The sequence below is a fragment of the Drosophila takahashii genome, chromosome 2L, assembly GCF_030179915.1.
Source record: "Drosophila takahashii strain IR98-3 E-12201 chromosome 2L, DtakHiC1v2, whole genome shotgun sequence".
Taxonomy (NCBI): Eukaryota; Metazoa; Arthropoda; class Insecta; order Diptera; family Drosophilidae; genus Drosophila; species Drosophila takahashii.
This window is the reverse complement of record NC_091678.1, coordinates 21,104,673-21,125,166: the sequence shown is the minus strand read 5'-3', so window position 1 is coordinate 21,125,166 and position 20,494 is coordinate 21,104,673. Positions and strand designations below refer to the sequence as shown.

Genomic DNA, 20,494 nt, shown 5'->3' with positions numbered 1-20,494 from the left:
AAGCCCTAATCCTAATCAGTTGTTGGCTGTCAAGTCAAGTCAAGTCACTCCCGAAATAAAATAGATAAAGCCGACTCTTCAAGCGAGATGACAATCGTTGCCCGGTTCCATTTAAAGGTATCTCCGGGTGATTTTGCAATGCACAGTTCGGACACAGTTTGGACCGCCTATCACTCACCCACTCTGTGTGGCTACTATCTTCCCGGCAAGACAGGTGTCTGTGGTCGCTACCCTTCCAGCAGACAGGGCATATCCGTTACCGATTCGCCCGAGCAGGCTGAGCAAATAAAATCTGGATAAATATCAACGGGGAAATATTTCAACTATTTTGTTGACACAAGACTTCCGACTTAAATAGCTTCGATTTGCGCGTTCACTTTCAATTGATGTGACTGGACTGACTTCTGCCGATTGAATAGATAGAGGGACAAGACTAAGGCCAGTTAAGAAGTCAACTCACTGACAGTTGAGGCAAGGATAAATCGATTTTTAGATGTTACCACAGTCGTGACTAAAAAAAGTGCATTCCCTAGTTGTCAAATGGAAAAAATCACCCATTTCTCTGTGATACAGTTAATCAGTGGGCTCGAAACATAAGTATACACGCACAAATTACCCGACGATTATTGATATTTGACCAACTACTAGTTGTTGTTTGCTGTTTGGTTTCTTGTCTTGTCCATCCGCCTTGTTCGAACACTTGAAACTAAATCGTAATTTGAGCTGTTAGACAAAATATGACAGCGCTTCCAGAGATAACGAAAAGCAGCAGTACGTATAGTAACAGTAACAGTAACATAACCCCGAGCCCGATAAGTATCGGCCATATAAATAGACCGCAAAGCAGGCGCAAACAATGGGCCGCAATGGTCAAACAAATATTGCGTTTAGAGTTCTCAACCTGCTGCATTTCGCACATCCTGCGGCACACTCTATTTGCCCAGTATCCTTGGACTTCGATCCCGATCTCGATCTTGTTCTCGAACCCCGACGGCTTCACACCATTTAGCGAAATCTTTTTGAAGTAGGCCACTTCAAAGACCGCCCTCGAGTGCACTCATCCCGCGTTTATCCTCGGTTTCTATTTGACAACCCAATTGTTAATCACTCCGGTTTTCTTTAGTTTTCGCTTTTACCCAAGCGCAAGTGTTTTTCGAGGGACCTTCGGCTAATTTGTTTTAGGTAATCACATTTGGGACTGGCCTGCTGATAAAACTGCCCATAAATGGTTGATTGCCTGTGCTTGTGGATGGGGGTTGATAAGTGGGGATCGATTTTAATGGGTTTACTTAGAGCTTACTTGGGTTTTAGTTTGGCCATTAAAAGTTGGCGACCAAGTTTACTGAGGAAACTAGATTAAAATATGTTTTTTTTTCGTTGTTCGAGAGACAGAGTTCTTGGGAGAATGTTTTTAACTAATTTGGAGTGCACTTGGCTTTTGTATACTATTACTAAGTCACTATTAGTCGCTGGTTTTTTCCTAGGTTTTCATAACCAATTTTGAGACAAACGGAATTGTCAGATAATTTATTTCTTAATAAAATATTTTTTAAGACCAAAGTAAAAGAGTAAAACAGAGATTGAAAGTTTTTCTAAAATATTATACTTAATGTCGACAAAAGTTTTGTTAAAAGGAAGATCCAACAATAAGAAAGTTTAGGTTTAATTGGCATCTACATGTGCCAAAATGTTTATTCACTTAAAAAATCCAATACAATATAAGAAAAAGGCCTGATAAGTCTTTGCCTTTTATTATTTTAAGCACTTGATTTAAGACAATTCATTCATTGAAGCTTGAGTGCTGGAACACAATCGATTAACTAACGAATTGATTTGTTCAAATTGATTCACTTGGCTTTTGTTTAAGGTAAGCCCATTGTAAACTGTTTTCGATGCAACTGATTCAGTTCAGGGAACTTCGATTCCGTGTAAGTCACAGCGCGAGATACCGATTTTTGTTTATATTCACGGCGTGGAACCAACCTGATATGACATATCGATCGAACAGCATGATTCCGCTTTCAAACGTTACTTGTAATTATCGTAATAAACAGATCGCTAGTAAATATTTTCATAACACGCGATGCGACATTTTCTGTGGGCCAACACTGCGTATGCTCGATGTCGCTTTGAAGTTAGTCCGAGTCAATCGATTTAAACGGATATATTCCTTTAATTTTTATTTGATGGGGTGTCGTCTCTATCTGCCGGTTGTCTTCGCAAGACTGCTGCCAGCCAGCAAAAGAAGCGGCGATAGCGCAAAAAAATATGAACAACTCAAATACTGAATTGTGTGGCAGCGACGTCGACGTCGACGGCGACTGAGAATGCAAACGGCGACAGCGAAAATGCGAGTGTGATTTTCCCGATTCCGATTGCCAGCCAGCACGCTCAGAAACGAACTGAATTGTCTGGAGGCGATGAGGATTCTCGGAATCTCGGATTGCCGGATTCTCGGTTTGAATGGGAATTTTTCGGGCGGCTGGTTGGCTGCCCATTCGCCATGGTGGTTGTTTCCGCTCCTCTCTTCTCCCATTAAAAAAAAATCTCATATCATCTCGCAAAGGATCGCCCCGATGTCCTGGCTATGTTATCTTCCCAACTGCGGAAGGTCTAGGGGATGAAACTGGAGAGCAGAATAACCCCAGAGCAACAAGAGAGTGAGAGCGACCAGCAGCCTCTGTATCTTTCAGTGCGTCTGTACGTATATGTATCTCCAGCCTGCGCTCTCTCTCTCTCTCTCAGGGATTGTGCCTCTCTTTCTCGGCGAGAACACCTCTCTTTCTCGCCCCTTGAAATCTGTGTCAGTTCGCAGTCATTATTATTATCTGAAACTTGGTGATTCTGATTCGAATCCTTAGTGCCAGTGGCCACAGAAAGGATAACAGAGGGAGATGGCCAACGAGACAGAGGGAGACAGGGACAGAGACAGAGACAGAAAGAGAGAGAGAGATAGGTCCTTATTTACCCCTCGATTTTTCCTATCAGAATGCGGCTATGTATCTTTGAGATACACAGACAGCCAGCTCGAGTTGAGGGAGGAGTCAGGATAATAGGGCGTGCACATCTTCGCATTCATTATGCACTCGACTATATATAGACTGCTATATATCTATATACCGGAATGGAGATATGGATACAGAGGCAGGAACAGATACAGATGCAGCTGTAGCTGCAGATACAGATACACAACCAGATACAGATGCTGTGTTGCTCTCTTTTTCTGGCTGCTGGTTGTGTCTCTGTCTCTGTTGCGCCCGTGTGTTTGTTTGTTTGCGGTTGGCCCAGACACCACCCACAGCCCCCACCCTGAATTTCCACCCCTCACCTTTATTTGAAACCCCCCTCGGGCAGACAAAGTGGCAAGTTGCGGTTGCCATATCCTTAGCATCCATTTCGGTTTGGTTTTCGGTGGCGAGGGGGTTTGGGCTTTCGGTTTGGGGTTTCAGGTTTAGGGGTTTCGTTAGCTCAGAGGGCTTTTCCCCCCTTAAATCAACCTGCGTCTGTTCCAAAGCGTGCGCAATAAGCACACATTAGGCTAATGGCTGTGTGTGGGTGTAGGTTGCCCACCCATACATATGTTTCTGCCCCCCCGTTCGTATCGGTGTGTGTTTATGGCTTCCTGCCAACTGTATACGTTTGTATGTGTATGTTGGCCGGACAGAGAAAACTCACGGCTATAATTGAAAGCGACGACGACTTTTAGCCTGCGGCTGAAAAGGCAAAGTGTGCCGGGCTGATTTCCTCGACTTTCCCCACCTTTTTCCCCTCGCTTTTCCTTCTGGTTGCTCTTTTTCCCTGTTCAAACAACAACAATCCTGGTATTTTTTCGGGGGAGATGGGGGTGACAAGTACATGGGCTTTTTGGCCTTTTGTTTGCAACTTAATTTTGTATCTGTCGTTAAACTTTTTTCGTGTTTCGGTGGCCAAAAGGGAGTTTTGTTGGGCTTTGGCTTAGACAAAGTGGGTGGTAAATTATGTTGATGAGGGGGTTTAGATGACTAACCGTTAAGTAGGGCTTTGTAAAGGGAACTCAAAAGACTAGTTATTAAATCCTTTATTGGGGCATTTAATTTTCTTAAAGGCCATTTCTCGCCCTTTTATTAAATAGGTAAGGGCAGTACCATATATTCCATTTATCAGCCCTAAATTGCCTCAGTAAAGATTTTCAGCGACTATTAGACAGTAACCGTCCTATAAGAAGAATAAATCTTTTAAATAAGTTAAAGTAAATTGTGGTAAGATATTTTTTTACGCCATGGAAAAATTATAGTTTTCGATATCTACTTTTCTTATATATGTATGTAGAGTAAAGCGAGATTAGTTTTATCAGGCAAAAATAAGAAAATAAAAATCATTTTGATATTTAGCATTTTTTGCCGCATATCTTTAATACAATTTTATTCTGTGCGTTAGGAATATAAAAAAATTATCATTTTCAAGAAATTATACTTTCTTATAGTGCCAGCACGCGTCAAAAGCCTGTCGCAGTATCAGAACATGTTATAATCGTTCTATATAAAGAACAAATTAAGTGAAAAGTTATTTATAAATAAGATAAATGCTAAATATTACAACATACTGTTATAATCGACGCTTAACTTTGTTTTATTTGAAACGCTTTCAGCAAAAACAATTAATTTAAAGAATTCGTATTGCGTCAGAAGGTATCAGATAAAATAAAATTACTGATAATTTCGACAATTTTCGTATTTCTCTTGAAAGTAAGGTTCTCGCCTGTTTCCTGTCAAATCATAAAAGCAAGATCGCGCTAAGATATGAATGTTTCTGAAATTTCCCATGTGTCACACCATTGTGATAGGGTCATAAATTCCTTCACTTGTTATTTATTTGCATGATCACTTGAGGGCCAAAACCATAGGCTTTCGAATTTCGCACCAAAGTGGTGCTAGAAAGGGCGCCTATTAAGTACACAAATTCCTATCTGTATATCTTCATGTGCATGTATCCTCGGTATCTGTTTGCGTTTGTCAAACAGCAGCGCACTCAATTAGAACCTCACAACATACGGGTGAAATATTGGGAGAATGTCATCGCCGGAAAAGGGCGCATAAGGGTTGAAAGGGCCTGACTTTCCGACTCTGACTCCACTGCTAATAGCGTTAAATTAAAACAACATAATCGACAACGAGTCACCCCTTCCACGCGGCTGTCACATAATTTAACACACGCGAAGACCCGAAAGATAGAAAAAGGATGTGTCTTTATTTGCATTTCGCTCTGGTTTCGTTTGCCTCGCTTTGTCTGCGGCTTGTTCCGCATATGATAGCCCATAATTCATTAGCCAACACGCCTCGGAATAAGTCAATAATTCTAAGAGGGGCGGAGACCTAAAAATCCATAGCCATGAATAATCAGTTCAGATCAGATCAGACAATCCACTGACAGTCGGTAAAAGGTGATAAAATTTCAATTAAAGGATTGCAGTTCATTGTGGTGGAAGAGAAAAAATTATATTTATGGTTTATGACGCCTTTAGCGATTGGAATAAATAAAAGGAAGAACCAAAAATATATATCAGAGCAAGGCAAACGTATAATAATAATTTATGCACACATATCTGTGCCCCTGAAGTGAATATATTAATGTGACATGATAGTACTTCAAAGATTAAACAAAAATATACGCAGTACTAAAAACAAATTGGGAGACTTTATTGGATGATAAAAACATGGTCATTTAGAATATATCTCATTAGTTCTTTTGTTTCTCTTTATAGCAGTACTATCTTAAAGCACGAACCCTTTAAGTACCAGATGAAATTTGAATTTTAACGCGCCAAAAGTGAAACGAAAAATGCTTTTGAGATCGACTGAATATCCCGAGGCTGGGACACTTCCTTTCTGGCAAAAAGGACTCCATGTGAGTTCCATTCAGAGTCAGTGACTCCGGTTTGTCTCTGTGGAAGTTCTGTCGGCTGTAATTAACTCAGCTGGATGGCTGATCTTTGACTCTGACTGTCTGCGCCAGGACAAAGGACTTGCCCCGGCTTTTGTGAATGGCTTTTACAAGCTGCGGAGTGCAGGGAAATAAGTTCTTGAAGGAATCAAAAGTCGTCTCGGTCCACATACGTATGTATGTACCGTTGCCATTGTTCGGATCTCGAGTGAAGGACCGAGTGTGTAGGAATGCCCTTCTTTTGGCATAACACAACCTATGAGTGCTCCTGACATGCATGTGTTACCTTAACGATAGAGGACAAAATACTAGGTTATAGATTTTTTTAAGGATCAAATCCTAAAAACCAGACAAACTCAATTTATATAGAAAAAGTACACTTTCTTAATAAAATATTTAGGAAATTTGTAATTCCACTATTTAAGGATAGCTTAAATCCATGAACATTTTTGTTTGATAAACTCGTATTTTTCCTGTGGAAATAAATAAATGTCTCGAAACCAAGTCAATAAATTTCAACGCTTGTAAAACTTTCTGCTGCACATGCCGTCATATTATTCTAGCCTCAACTGTTCGAATTTGTATATCAACCTCTGCTGATCTTGTAAACCTGGCAACTTCAACTGTGTGTGTGTCTCATTGACAGGCCAGGACTCACTGCGACTGCTATAGCGATTCCCATTCCGTTACCGATTCCGATTCTGATTGCTATTGCGAGGACTGCTGTTCCATTGTTCTGCATTCGAGGCGGAGCGGAAGTCGCTCTTCTCTGCCGAAAAGGACCCCAAAGAAAAAGTGAAGCAGGGCAAGTTCTCAAGTCAAAATGCGCGAGACAGACGACGACCGGGGTCAGGACTATAATTATGGCAAGGTCAAACCGTTAAGGATCGAACCGGGGGGAGGAGGAGGAGGCGTGAACCCAGAGATCGTAACTTAATACCAGCCAAAGCTGCAAACCCGAACGGAGATCGAGATTCAGACCCATCCTTGCAGCACGCGCCCTCAAATCGAGTTTACCCAAGTGCAATTTGCAATGTGCAGCGGATATAGCGGCAGAAGGAACAGATACCTTCTGCTTCCTGTCTTGGCACACTTTCCTCCAAAATCACATCTGCCAGGATCCTCAATTGCAGGGTGGTTTTACTCGGAGATCAGACCAGTGGTGACCTCAAAAGATGCACAATTAATTGGAAAATGTCACTCACATGTAACCCTTTTTTCGGGTGTTTTCTTCGGGATTTCTTGAATTTGGCCGGGATTTTCAATTACAATTTTCGCACTACACTTTTTAATTAGCGTGAGAATATCGCCACTATTTTTGGCTTCGTCTATTTAGGATTCTGCAGTTTCTTTTCATTTATCAGGCGAACTCGAGGGCTGTATTTGTTCATTTTGCCGACGCTACGCAATCTCGCACACCGCGGACCAGTCAGAAGTTGTCGTAAACTAAGCCCGAAGCTGGCCGTTCGACAATTAATTGCTTTTCTCGGCTGTGGGAGCTAGATAAGCGCCTGTGGAGAACTTCGAAGAGAAACGGGGAAAAGAGCGAAAAGAAAATCGACCAGTGGGTCTGATTCTGAGGAAAGACCTCCGAAAACCGACAGAACCTTACTGATATAAGCACTGTGCAAGCTTCGCGTCGGAGGATCGTTTCTGATCGTGTGCGACAAATCGGGCCGAACCATTAGTATAAGTATCAGTCGTGTAGTTAGTATCTGTGGTGGGGCCCAATTGTCGGCGTGTACTATGCACCCTGCGACTGATATCTGAAGTCTATTTACTATCTATTTCTATAACTTGAAATGAAAACAATTTATGGAACAGGAAAAAAAACCGAAATAGAATAGGCACTGCGAGAAATCTGGGAGCGGAAAGGGGCTGGTTAGGCAACTTAGTTGCTAGCCACCTCGGATATATGAATGAATAAAGGGAAATCGAGATATGCCCAATCTTTATAGCTGTCTATCAACGCCATTATAAACTTGATTAGTAGTTAACAATAATGGCATAAATATGATCTAAGCCTAATTGAACTTTGACGGAATGTGCTATAAATAACACGGTATTTGAAAGTGAAATATTGGGGATAATGATATTTATACTATTACTTTAATAAAAAGACCCTTTTTTTAAAGATAGTACCCACTGGAAGGCTCTATTTTCCTCTAAACAAAGTCATATTAATACAGTAAAATATCACTACCTCCCGCATATCGGAAAAATGTATCTTTAGTGACCACAGACGAATATTTGATTACAAAACATAAACAATGTTCTGGAAAAAGGGCCACGCTTATAAACAATTGACCAGTGACAAGACACTGTCGGTTACGCTGATAGACCCAAGCTTGCCCATAAACCAACCCACATACCCTGTAGATTGGGGGGTTCATATTCTCATACACACTTATTGCGGTTTCAATAGTAAAGTGTAATTTATCTGAAACCGAAGCCTTGACGTAATGTCGTAAACAAAAGACAATGCTGGGACTGGGTCGCTCAGATAAACTGAGTATTAAGAAAAAACGCCTCTATGGTGGATATAAAAATGATTTTAACATCAAGAGTAAATAGTTATAGCTTTTCATTACTATAAAATCATAGGAGTTCCTGATAAGGTAATTATAAAATAAATTAGGAAATTATAAATGAAATTCTCCAAGCAAATGTTTAAGTAAATATATTCCTTATATTGGTATTCATACCTCAGACATTAATTAACCCATGGAATATAAATCGAAATATGGCAAGTAATTTGTCATTTAGTATATAGATATATGACATACACCCACCAAACCCCTCTCCGGTATTGAATACCAAACTGCGACTCACTCGAAACCCCTTGTCTTCGGTCATATAACGTATACGCGGGGTCTGCCCACGGCTATCATCGGCCGTTTCTATCTAGACAACAAGATTGGCTTGTGTGCAATCGAGGCGACAAGAAAACACTTTTGCTTTCGGACAGTAAAACGCCGAACTCTATTGAGTCCGAAACCGAAATCGATTCCTAGGGAACTGAAACGAGCAAATAAATGTCAAAAGTGTGTATTCGGTAATAAATTGTCGAAATTGGAAGAATAATTCGGGTGTTGTAAATTCATAAAAATATCAGGTGCGATGCATGCGCCATATCCCCGCCCCCCTAAACCCTCTGGCCCACTCTCAATGATATTTTTCGTTCTTCTGCGATGAAGCAACGCAATCCAAAAAAGTATAGAAGCGGTGAAGGAGAAGCAAGAACGCACAAGTGCACAATAAAACCGCGGGGAGACGTGCGTTCTGATAGATGATATCATCAGGAAATACAAACATAGATTCATTCATTTTATGGTCGATTTCCATGTGTGCTTAACCCACATATCCCGGTAGCTGGCATAATAGCATAAAAAGTTCTGAAAATTTTATATTGGTTTACCTACTCCAAAATTGGCCAGTCCGTAATTATTTTTTTGATGGACATGAAAGTCCTTAAAAACTAAACTAATTTCCAAATTGTATGTGATACGATAAAACCAATTGGGCATAGTATACTTATGATTTCTATGTGAAAATGTTATTGTAACAAAATTAAACAAAAACCATATTTTCAAATATTACTTTAAAATTATTTTTATTTTTAAATTATATTTATAAATTCATTTGGACAATTTTATTTAAATTACTGAAGTCGAGTGTTTATATCAAGGTCAAATAGTCCAATATTTGGAAAAAATGGGTTAACTCACCTCTAGCAGGGAGACATTGGCAACCCAGTCTATGAAAAGATGAAAACAAAAGTCAAGTAGCGCTGAGGGAACTTCATAAATTACTGCTTTATAGAGTATCCAATAGCACCGGCCATAAAACGTGTCCCACTGATAACCCAGTACACCACAACCAGCCGCATAATCTTGATCCCAATGCTTATCTGGCGTTTATCTCTGGCTGAGCGAAAGAACTTTCGGGCGGTGGAAACTTTGTCTACTGCAAATTGTATCTAGCACCGGCGATCTGACCAAGTTTACGCCTGAATTTAAGACGCCCAATTCGAGTCTCCTCCCATTATCTGCTCACGAGCTGTAAATTCTCCGAGTGCGACACTTTTATTTTGATGTATTTATGACGCCTTAATGTGTTGAGAAAGAACCACAGTACAAGTGATTGGTGTTTGAGTCTTCCATTATCAGGCGACACCGAATGTTATGTTTTATGATCCTATATATAGCCGTTTCTTGCCTAATTGAATGATATGATAGCAGGTTTTAGAAAATATTTTAATAACTCTTAATACAATCGATTCTCAGGTCATAAAAATGCTGATACTCGAGCCCGATAACGATTTTACCATCGACCAGAGTCGAAACCAACTGACTGAGTAGCCGATCGTGATGGAAAGCAGTGATGATGTTAGTGCCGATGATGGTGGTGATATGATGATGGTTTCGATTGCCAAGTAAGTTTGGCTATCGCTAATAGATTATCATACTTTTATATTTTGGGAAACTCGTGTTAGATAGTGATAGGGGGTGAGTGGCTATTTGGAGGGGAAGCCAATAATTTAAAATGTCTGGTAGATATTCTAAGGACGACTGACCCAACAAGCGCAATTTATTTTCTACAATTGGTAGATTAATATAATAGCATATAATTTTATAGAATCAAGGAAAAAACTAAAAATTTGATAAGAAACAACCCTTATTCATATTTTCCTAAAAATTAGTTTTTATGTTGGTCTCTGCTTAATTCAGATTACAGTTTATCAGATCATACTAATGACTAAATTTCAAACGAATACATGAATGAAATCTACATCAGAAGAAATTAAAGGGAAGTCCAAAAGTTTTTAAAAATAGAACGGAGCTAAGACTTCCATATAATTGTTTTTTGACTAACATAAAAATGAAGCCAAATGTAATTTAAAACTATTTCAATCATTTATAAAACGGAAACTAGTTTGGAGGAAGAAGATTATAGAAAATATTCACATATTAATAATGCTGTCATTATTTCCTTTTTTCGTACAGATCTTTTCTAAATTTTAAACGGCATTATCCAAAAAAAAATGTTTAAAAAAATTTCAAAAAAAATAATATAACAGAATATAATTGATATGTAAGAAGACTTAAAGAATTCGATGGGATGCTAAGACTTTCGCTGTAGAAAAGGTAAGACAAAAACATTTTAAAACTAACGCAATTTTGATTTCCTGCCCTTCTTTGTCAGTAAATATTTTAAGGAAAAGTAAAATTTTTTTGACTCTTGTAGTGGAATTTTTGCTCTTTACAAAAAATAATTACGTAATAAGTTTGGATATTCAAACCATTTTAATTACGTACGTAGTTGAATGCATAGGTAAAATGACAAAAATTTGGAAGAAGTTATTTTTTTCCTACTTCTTTTTTATACCCTTGCAGAGGGTATTATGATTTCAGTCAGAAGTTTGCAACGCAGTGAAGGAGACGTTTCCGACCCCATAAAGTATATATATTCTTGATCAGCATCACAAGACGAGTCGATCTAGCCATGTCCGTCTGTCCGTCCGTCTGTCCGTCTGTCCGTCTGTCTGTTTCTACGCAAACTAGTCTCTCAGTTTTTGAGCTATCGGGACGAAACTTTCGCAAAAGTCTTCTTTCTATTGCAGGTAGTATATATGTCGGAGCCGACCGGATCGGACAACTATATCTTATAGCTCCCATAGGAACAATCGGAAAAAAAACTTTAAAAAATTCTAGCTTCGGTGTTTTTTGAAATATTACCTTCTACTTTTAAGGATGTTATTTTTTAAATATTTTTGAATTTCGAATAAATTATTTAAAAAATCGGACTACTATATCATATAGCTGCCATAGGAACGATCGGAAAATTAATGGAAAAGTAATAGGAAAAAAAAATTCAAGCTTCTTTGCTTTTTATTGTATTATCTTCTACTCTAGGATATGACTCTTTTTAAATATTTCCGAATTTCAATTTTAATTTAATCAAAATCGGACGACTATATCATATAGCTGCCATAGGAACGATCGGAAAATTAATGAGAAATATTAGAAAATTGAACATTTTTGCGATTTGTTAATTAATAGGAATGATCTGCAAGGGTATATAAGCTTCGGCTGGCCGAAGCTAGCTTCCTTTCTTGTTTTTTTTTAATTTTGGCTTTTTAACAAATTTGTTTTATTTTAACAAGGCATATCTTCATGTCATAATTTCTGGTAAACATAAGTTTTGAAAGATAAGCGATATTGCGCGCTTCCAAGAAATATCAAATCAATTCCACCAGGCGTAATTATGAGCTGAAATCAGTAACTTTGCGGTCCCCTCAGGAATAAAATCTTTCGACAAATACGCGCGTTATGTGAATCATTTTAATATTAAAACAACGAAACAATTACGATATGACAAACTGTATTAGGAAATCCGGCGAACATTAGCTAATCAACATTATTCCAGCAAAGCGTCACAGAAGATCGGATCGGGTAAGTATTGAGTATTGACTACTTTACACAATCTCGAATTCGAAACCGAAAGCTAGTCTTTATTTCCATGAGTTTTCTTATCAGTGTCCTAGTTTTCAAATATATATATTGCAAAACTAATTGTACCATAAGGTTATCCCCCCAAAAGAGCCAAATCTCAAACCACGCGCCTTCTCAGTGCCACGCGCCTTCAATGTCAGATGATTAAAGTTAAGGACCACACCAGCAGTCGCATTTTCAAACTAATTCCTGTCTTTGTAACTTTCCGTTTCTACAAAATTGTTTTATCTTGGAGCTCAAAAGGAAACGGATAAGAAATAACGCGCGAGTAAAACGGAACAAATCTTGCCTAATTGAAACAGATGCCTGGGATATATATAAGATTAATAAGAGAGCATAAGCAGAGCCACGAGTCGGAATATTCCAAGAATATTTGAGTCCACGTCTTATTCTGAGAATTCCCGCTTTATAAAAGATTAAATCTCTGGGGATTGCCTTAACTGCAATTTGTACTTCTCTTTATATGGTCCCCAACGGGTTATGATAAATATTTTTTGTGTGTTGAAAATGATTATTCAGCCGCAATATAAATTTTATTTATGGCATAAATCTATTCTTTAAGGAGTAATAAAAAAATAATTTTACATTCAATTTTGGTTTTCAAATAAGCGATTTCGCTGTAGAAATGTAATATAAAATCGTTTGATTTATTTATTTTTATGAATTAAAAAAACATCATATCAAAGATTTGTTGCTTTCCTGAATGGGTCTCCCTGGGATAATTATTGTGACATTTTTTTTTAAATTCTTGTGACTAACCAATCATGGACTGTAATTCATTCTTATAAATTTTTAAAAAGAAAAAAAGTTTGAGTTGCTTTTTTTTATTATTATTATTTTTAAATAATACATTTTTGAGTTTTAAAATTAAACTCGCAAGGATCCCTGCATTTTTCCGACCTAAGCATTCTTAAACTTTTCCCCCCAAGACAACTTTAAGAATTCCGTGAATACATGATTTCTTATACTCACCCTGATTAAATTTCCTAGCAAGCGCTTTCGATCGCATGATAATCTCCAGCAGTGACGTCATTAAACTAGACTTTTTATATATCCATGTCCAGAAATGTAAGACTCAGGTGAAATCCTTTAGCAATTCAAAAGCACTTGGGCCAATGACATTGACACACTCCGCGATACTCTTTCTGCCTCCTATTTTCTCTATCTCACTCACTCTTTCGCGACTTTTTTTGTAACAAGTTAAGCCAAGAAGTCGAAACAATTAGAAATCACTTTTGCAAATCAAGAACACAAGTTTTTCCGGGGTGGACAACCGACACAACTGCATTTGCATAAAATCTTTTCGTGGGTTTGGGGGTGGTGTTTATGAATTTGTGGCCAAGCCAGCAAAAATCTCTTCAATGTCTGCCTTTTTTCTTGTTGCACACACGTATCGAAAAAGTCAAATGGGGTAGTGGGAAAATATCGAGAAAAAGCCAACAAAACCGACGGAAAAAAGACGCTAGTGTTGTGATACGAGTTGCTGTTGTTGTTGTTGTTGTGGAAAAACAGTTTAAGGCACACACAGTTGGGAAATGCGAAATGCAAAATGCGAAAATGGAACTGGAGCTGGAACCGGTGGAACCTGGAGAGCAAAAACCACCTGAACACACCTGCCCCACAAAGCTCCTCGAAAGCGACTGACGACGGAACTCGAGGCAGAAAACAGAGAACAGAAGCGGAAAACTGAAAACGGAAAATGAACTGAGCGGAGCAGAGAACGCCGACTATTTCGTCTATGCGCTATAGTTTCTTTTTCCCACCTCTCCCATTTGCTATTTTCCATACCAAAAAACAAAAAAAAGCACAGGAAAATAAAAAAGAAAACCCGCCAAGGCAAGGAAAAAAGGAGACTGACTATCGCGGTGGCAATTATGAAGGAACGGGTGGAGCTCCCAACCAACCAACCACACAGGCATGGGCACGTGCTTACCGTGGTAGTGGTGATTTCAGGTGATTTTAGGTGTTTCAGGTGCTTTGGGTAGCTCGCTTCGGGTGTGTGAGTGCGGGCAGCCAAAGGACACTAACGACGGAGCACGAAAAACGCAACGTAATTCATGCAAATGAAGTCACGCAAGATTCCCCGCTCCGCTGAAGAAAGAGAGAGAGACAAGGGAGCCCAGGCCTCCAAATGAGACCTCTACGATTGCCCATCCAATAGGCTTTCACCTGGCCAAGAAGGAGTCGGAGTCGGGTGAAACCCTTATTGGCTGTGAGCTGGAAAAGTTTTAGGGAATCATAAATGTGAATATATTTAATGGGTAAGCAATATAGATAAAAGGAACTGTATCTATTTGTATCTGAACCAAATTTCGTAAAAATAAAAATTAAGAATCCTCTTTTTAAATGTATCATAATTATTACAATAACCCTTAAAAAATACATTTACAAAAAGGTACCCTTACATATATTACAGTAATCAATTTCTACAACGTATTTATCTTTTAATGAAGATATCTTTAATTAATTTTAAGAAATAATATGTATGTTAGTGTATTTACATAGTAAATTAAAACTAAAATTAAAAAAAATCGGTCTGACATATTTTTAAAGAAATTATAATAGTCCTTATCAATAAAACAAATTATATAAAAATCCTTCGTCTTTTTAAAATGTTCCCTCATAATTTATTTAAAAACCTAAAAAACATTCTTGTTTCTTAAATTACTTTATTTTTGTGATTTGCGAACATGGTTGATCCTTGTATCCTGTCTAAGCTCCCCTATTCGATTTCCATCTGAAAGTCTACGAAAATTCGTCGCCCAACCTTGCTATCGTGGCCATCTATCTATATGGCTGTTATTAAAGCCCAACAGGCCATGCACATGCCAAGTAAGTTTTGGGCCTAAGTCCTTTACTTCCCCCTTTTTTGCTGATATGTGACCCCTCTTTAACCCTCTGGAAGCCCCCCATCAGCCCTCTTTATCACCCACTGTGAAAATTTATGCAACACCCACTCTATTAGCCCCCTCGAAAAAGACCACCCTGTGACCAATGGGCAGGCAAAAGGCACCACTGTGGGGGGTGGGCAGTCCTTGTGTCATGTCACAGAGGGGTGGGCGGTGGCGGGTGGGTGGTGTAGATTTGTCGCCTGCTCAGTCCGCGTGTCAGTCGTTTGTCATATAGGCCCGACAATGTCGGACGTCTGACGTCGTCGTCTGGAACTCTTTTCAAGTACATGCAATCAATATTTCGCTTGCATTAATTATTCATGCTAGAAAAGAGCCACCCCCTCGCCAACCGCAACCCCCCTTTGCAGCGCCCCTGGCCAGTCTGGATAATAATATTTCAGCCTTTAGCTGCGTTCCAATTCCAGCGCATTGCTAGCATTTTTTCTTTATTACCAAGCGAGAGGCAAACAGGCTACAACGAAAGAGAAGGAGCTATGGGGGAAGAAAGGGAGAGAGGAAAGCGAGAACTATCCAAGAGAAGAGTGAGAGGTGAATAGGCAGATCGGGTGGGTGGCAAAGCCATAATAAAAGTAAGTCAGCCGAGGGAAAAACATTTGTTTTTGTTCCATCTCGTAAAATATATGCGAAGATTTGCGCCAAAGTCCAAATCTGTTAACGATTGTTGTTGCTGTTCAGTTTGGGTCAGCTTTATGGAACGTATAATTGGCCCAAACGGATCTCGGCATCCAAATGCGCTGCGCCTTATTAATAATTGCAGTTTTCATAGCTGTTTATCTAACTTTTCGTACGTCATTTGAGGCGCCAAATGTTTGGTTTTCCCAGGGAGGGGAATACAGGTTCATTGTTCTATTTTTACACTGCACTTGATCTTGCCAAACAAATATAAATTTACATAGTACATGCACACTGGAGGGCATAACTTTGTTGGGATTTTAGCCAATTATTTCAAGGTCGCCCACTTGTGTGTGGGAAATTGCACAAAAAAGGAGCGAGTAGATGTGCTAAAAATACAATATCATGGGCAAAAGGAAATTAAATCATGCACCGGATAAGGCAATATCAACAGACATTAGCGCTGCTTAGCAGAAAGGAAACCCCAAAGGAAGATAAATGCTCGTTAATATGACGTTATTCATTTCTTATCGTTTAGTAGTTATTTTTTGTACGTAACTAACATTAAGTTAGTCATAATTGTGACCTCACATTCATATATTTAGAAAACTGTTTCATTAACTATCGTAAAATCGTATTTTATTTATCGTTTGTAGTTGTAAGTAGTAGTAGGCATTTTTACAATGCGATATATTCATTCTTTATAGGAAGTATAATAACAAACTTGTTTACAAACATTAAAGAAGCGCGAAATTTTTCTTTCGAATAGACTATTATATATTAATTAATTAATATTATTATATTATTTCTATTACAAATGTGAAAAATTTGTTTTTTGAGAATTATTTAAGAAATTGAACTATAGGGTCATTGTTAAAGTTTCTGAGTTAATTGTTCTAATTAATTGTTAAAACAAACCAAAGCCGAATCGTTAGCTTCTTAATTAAAACTTTAAAGCCGAAATTATGACCTCCTTGAAATCCAAAGGGAAAAGTGTCTGGGAAAGCCTTTATATTTTCCCACTGGCGAGTTTTTCATTAGTTTTCTAACAGGGAGAGAGTGGCCAAAGCGAAATGAAATAATTTCAGAGCACTTTTAATTATCTGGAAATTACAAACACACATCGGGTGCATATAAGCATTTATTTTGTATATAGTGGGAGATGCAATTTTCAGTATGAGGTAATCGGACGGCAGGCTTTTCCACCCATCCTCCCAAACACACACAGCCCCCCGCCACACACACACAAACCCACTCCCACACACGCGCACTAATACAGACAAACGCTGGCTTCTGACTGGCGGGCATTCAATGGAGTTGTTGCTGTTGTTGTCGCCATTTCGCTGTCGTCTCCCTTATCTCCCTATCATTATCTCTCTCTCGATTTGGGGATGGAGATGGGGGATGGGCCGGGGGATGGGGAGAGCGGAGAGCGACTGTCATTCGTTTGTCATCGTTCGCCTTCGACTGAGCGGCGAAAACTTTGGCGTCACAGCAGCGGCAGCGGCGGCAGCAGCAGCACACTCTCTCGCGCCCCCTCTCTTTCTGCCGCGTCTGCGCCTTGGGGCTCTGGGGTGGAGCTTTGACCGAAAGAGAGCGGGAGCGAGAGAGTGGTGGTCGCGGCGAATTCGCCAGGTAGCTTGTTGCTCTCTTGTTGCTGCTGGCATTTGATTAATGAAGTGTGTTAAGAGGTTACCAGCCAAGGACAAAGGCTCTCCATGAGGTCCTTGACTGTGGCAGGAACACATTCATATATATATGTACAAAGATACCTCGCAGGAAAGACAACTGGGGGCGTGGTCTCTGCCGGAGTTGCTGCCGTGTCGCAGTTGCTGCCGCTGCTGCTGCTGTTATCATATCTCTCTGTCGCTGCTCATTTGGCGCTCTCTATCTCATAGGATATGACCATCCCGCTCGCTCATCTGTTGCTGCTGTTGCTATTGCTGTTGCTCTTTCGCCTCGGCCCACGTTGCGTATACGTAATGTGCGCCAAATTGTGTCGCCACACTGTCGTTGGTCCATTGATGTGCGCTGATAGCGACAGTGGGCAGAAGCAGCGACGCAGCAGCAACATCAGCAGCAGAAGCAGCAGCAACAACTTTCCGCAAAATGGCGTTTGCAGGTACATATATAAATATATGTGCAAATAACAAAGCAATAAGTAGAAAAAAATAAATCTTTTCAGACACAAAACCCCACAGATATACACCTTTCCACCACACCCCCCTAATCATTCGCTGGCGATATCTCCAGCTTGTCAGCGCAACTTTCTTGTGACTGTAAAAATAAACAAAGGCGAAAAAGCAAAGAGCAAACAAAACCCTGCAAAAAGAGGCAACTCCTTGTTGTTGCTGCTGCTGCTGTTGATGTTGCTGCTGTGTTTATTGCCTTCAGCTGCCGTGGCAGCCGCAGCACTGAGTTTTATGTCTTCATTAACTGAAAAAGTTATGAGCCATGGCTGCGGGAATGGGCAGAGGGAGCAGGAAAGGCTGGAAAGTGGGAGCAGAAATCAGGGAATGGAGGTGGAATAACGAAGGACAGACCTGACCACAGCCTCCATCTGTAAAAGACGTAATTGGACTTGGACTGATGGTTGACAATATTCCCTTTTCCCTTACTATATATGTAGTACTAATAACATTTTTTGTGATCTCCGTCATGGTAATCAGTTTTTGTCATGTGCAGATTCTATGTTTACAGCAAAGGTTTTTTAAGGGCCACAGTGGTTCGAAACTGGTTTTTGTCTACCTAAAACTCGAATATAATAGAAAAATCTAAGCAGACGAAATAATCAATACATTTGTGAGTATTAAGTATTTTTGATACCGTTTAAAATAGACATTAAACGTATTTTTAGTAGTACCTAATGATTGAAATTTTTTTTTCATTAAACATTTTGAGTGTACAAAAAATTACATAAATAAAAAAACACTGACAAATATAAAAATTGTTTTAAAAAATTTTTATAAATTAAAGATTTAACAATTCAGTTATTAATTCTTAAAGTATTTAGTCCAGTCCTACTTTCCACTGATTTGCCCCACAGTGGACCGTTGATAACTCATTTCACGTGTCTAGATAGTATTACAAAACGCGTAGCACCGAGCTCCACTTACCGCCTCGAAAATCGTTCGGGCGACGTTCTGAGATATTGGTTTATTTTTTTACTGGTACTCGTAAAAGTCAGTCACAGTAGCCGTCGTTGTTGTTGGCTCTCTGTTTTTGCTGCTGGTCAAGTCATCAGAAAAGCGTCGTCGCTGTCCAATATTGTATGGTTGATTCCACACAGGTCTCACCAGTTAACTTCGCTCCACTGATGCGCTTTTTTTCAATTTGTCACGTACGTTGGACTTTTTCGATTTTCATCTCATTACGTTTGGGAGACAGAGGGTGCGAGTGAGATAGCCTAGGTCTTTGGACCTTTGGAGGGCGGCAGAACGACCCACTTAATTAGTATTTATGAAATTCATAGAAAATTTTAGCTTGTGGCACCCCTGTTAATCTGGGGAATTTGTTGAGTCCCGAGTCCTTTACTTTCGCTTGCATGTGCTTAGCCAGTCAAATTATGCATTAAATGGCCATTACTTTTGGCTTATGAAAACAATGTTAGTGGGCTAAGATTTGGGTATAGTAGTGCTAAGGAGTTAGATGTAAGATTTAATAAATTTAATTTGAGGTTTTTTTCTTAATGGAAAAATGGTAATAGGCGACTTGGAATTCCTCAAGTAAATTTAACACAACACCTGACGTAAGTGAGAGTTATAAAATTTTATTGTGGGATTTTCCGAAACCTAATTTAATATTTTACCTTTTATTGTTTTCGTTTTAAAAGTTTTGTTATAGAAATTTTATGTTGTTCATAATTCTTTCATCACTTTTTAATAAATACGTATGATTCTATGTTAAGTTATCCATTGATCTTCGGGTTCCTGAGTTTAATTATACCAACCTCTTATATGACACTTTGCCGAAAATCAGTGTGTAGCTAAATTATGACGTTGGTCCCTCCACAAAACCCGAAAGTACTAGTTGGAAAACGTGAGCGTGGCACATTTATCATTACTTTTGCCCCCCTCCAACGTACTCACCTAAATAGTAAAAGCAATAATAACTTTATGTATTTGACCTGGGCCCCAAGAACAACAGCGGCAAAGCAACAAAGGCGGCCAAAGGAACAACATCAAGTCGAGTCCTCGAGTGGCTTCTATGATAGAAAATTGTGTCACGACAGGAAGCGAGATAAGAGCGTAATTTTCTTTCAACGTGCACGGGCCCAAAGCTTTTCTTGGCCGCCTTTTTTCGGTATGTGTTTGTACGTGTACGTATATTCAGGCCAGGACTTTTGGTCCGGATGTGAGCTATCGTGGTTACCGTTAGTCATTTTCAGTGATTGTTCAACGTCGGACGTTTCAACGTTGTCGTCGTCGTCGGTTGACTTTTAATGATTGTCACGCTCCCGCTTTCCAACTAACCCCTCGAGTCCTCTTTTATCCCTCTCTAACCGCTGACCACAACAGACAGGTGGAAGCAACCCAC

General features: G+C 39.3%; 1 protein-coding gene and 2 long non-coding RNA genes across 5 annotated transcripts in view; 2 read left to right on the top strand and 1 right to left on the bottom strand.

The window, feature by feature from the left end:
* Nucleotides 1-14,078, bottom strand: part of ham (hamlet) — a 31,966-nt gene extending 17,888 nt beyond the window's left edge. Inside the window, exon 1 of one of the 3 annotated variants that reach the window (XM_044395080.2) lies at nucleotides 13,407-14,078. In XM_044395080.2, coding sequence (XP_044251015.1) covers nucleotides 13,407-13,467 — 61 coding nt within the window. In that variant the 5' untranslated portion in view covers nucleotides 13,468-14,078. Of the gene's footprint in view, nucleotides 1-1,983; nucleotides 2,373-7,124; nucleotides 7,245-13,406 lie in introns of those variants that run through there. The other 2 variants (XM_044395082.2, XM_044395081.2) reach the window with 2 other exon arrangements.
* On the top strand, nucleotides 550-12,358 carry LOC138912243 (uncharacterized). Its single transcript, XR_011417743.1, has 4 exons — nucleotides 550-771; nucleotides 10,206-10,354; nucleotides 10,926-11,066; nucleotides 12,086-12,358. It is a non-coding gene; the product is annotated as an uncharacterized lncRNA (long non-coding RNA).
* Nucleotides 14,079-17,429: 3,351 nt separating the features above from the next.
* Nucleotides 17,430-18,882, top strand: LOC138913362 (uncharacterized). The gene is made up of 3 exons (XR_011419053.1): nucleotides 17,430-17,593; nucleotides 17,648-18,080; nucleotides 18,144-18,882. It is a non-coding gene; the product is annotated as an uncharacterized lncRNA (long non-coding RNA).
* The last annotated feature ends 1,612 nt before the right edge of the window (nucleotides 18,883-20,494 follow it).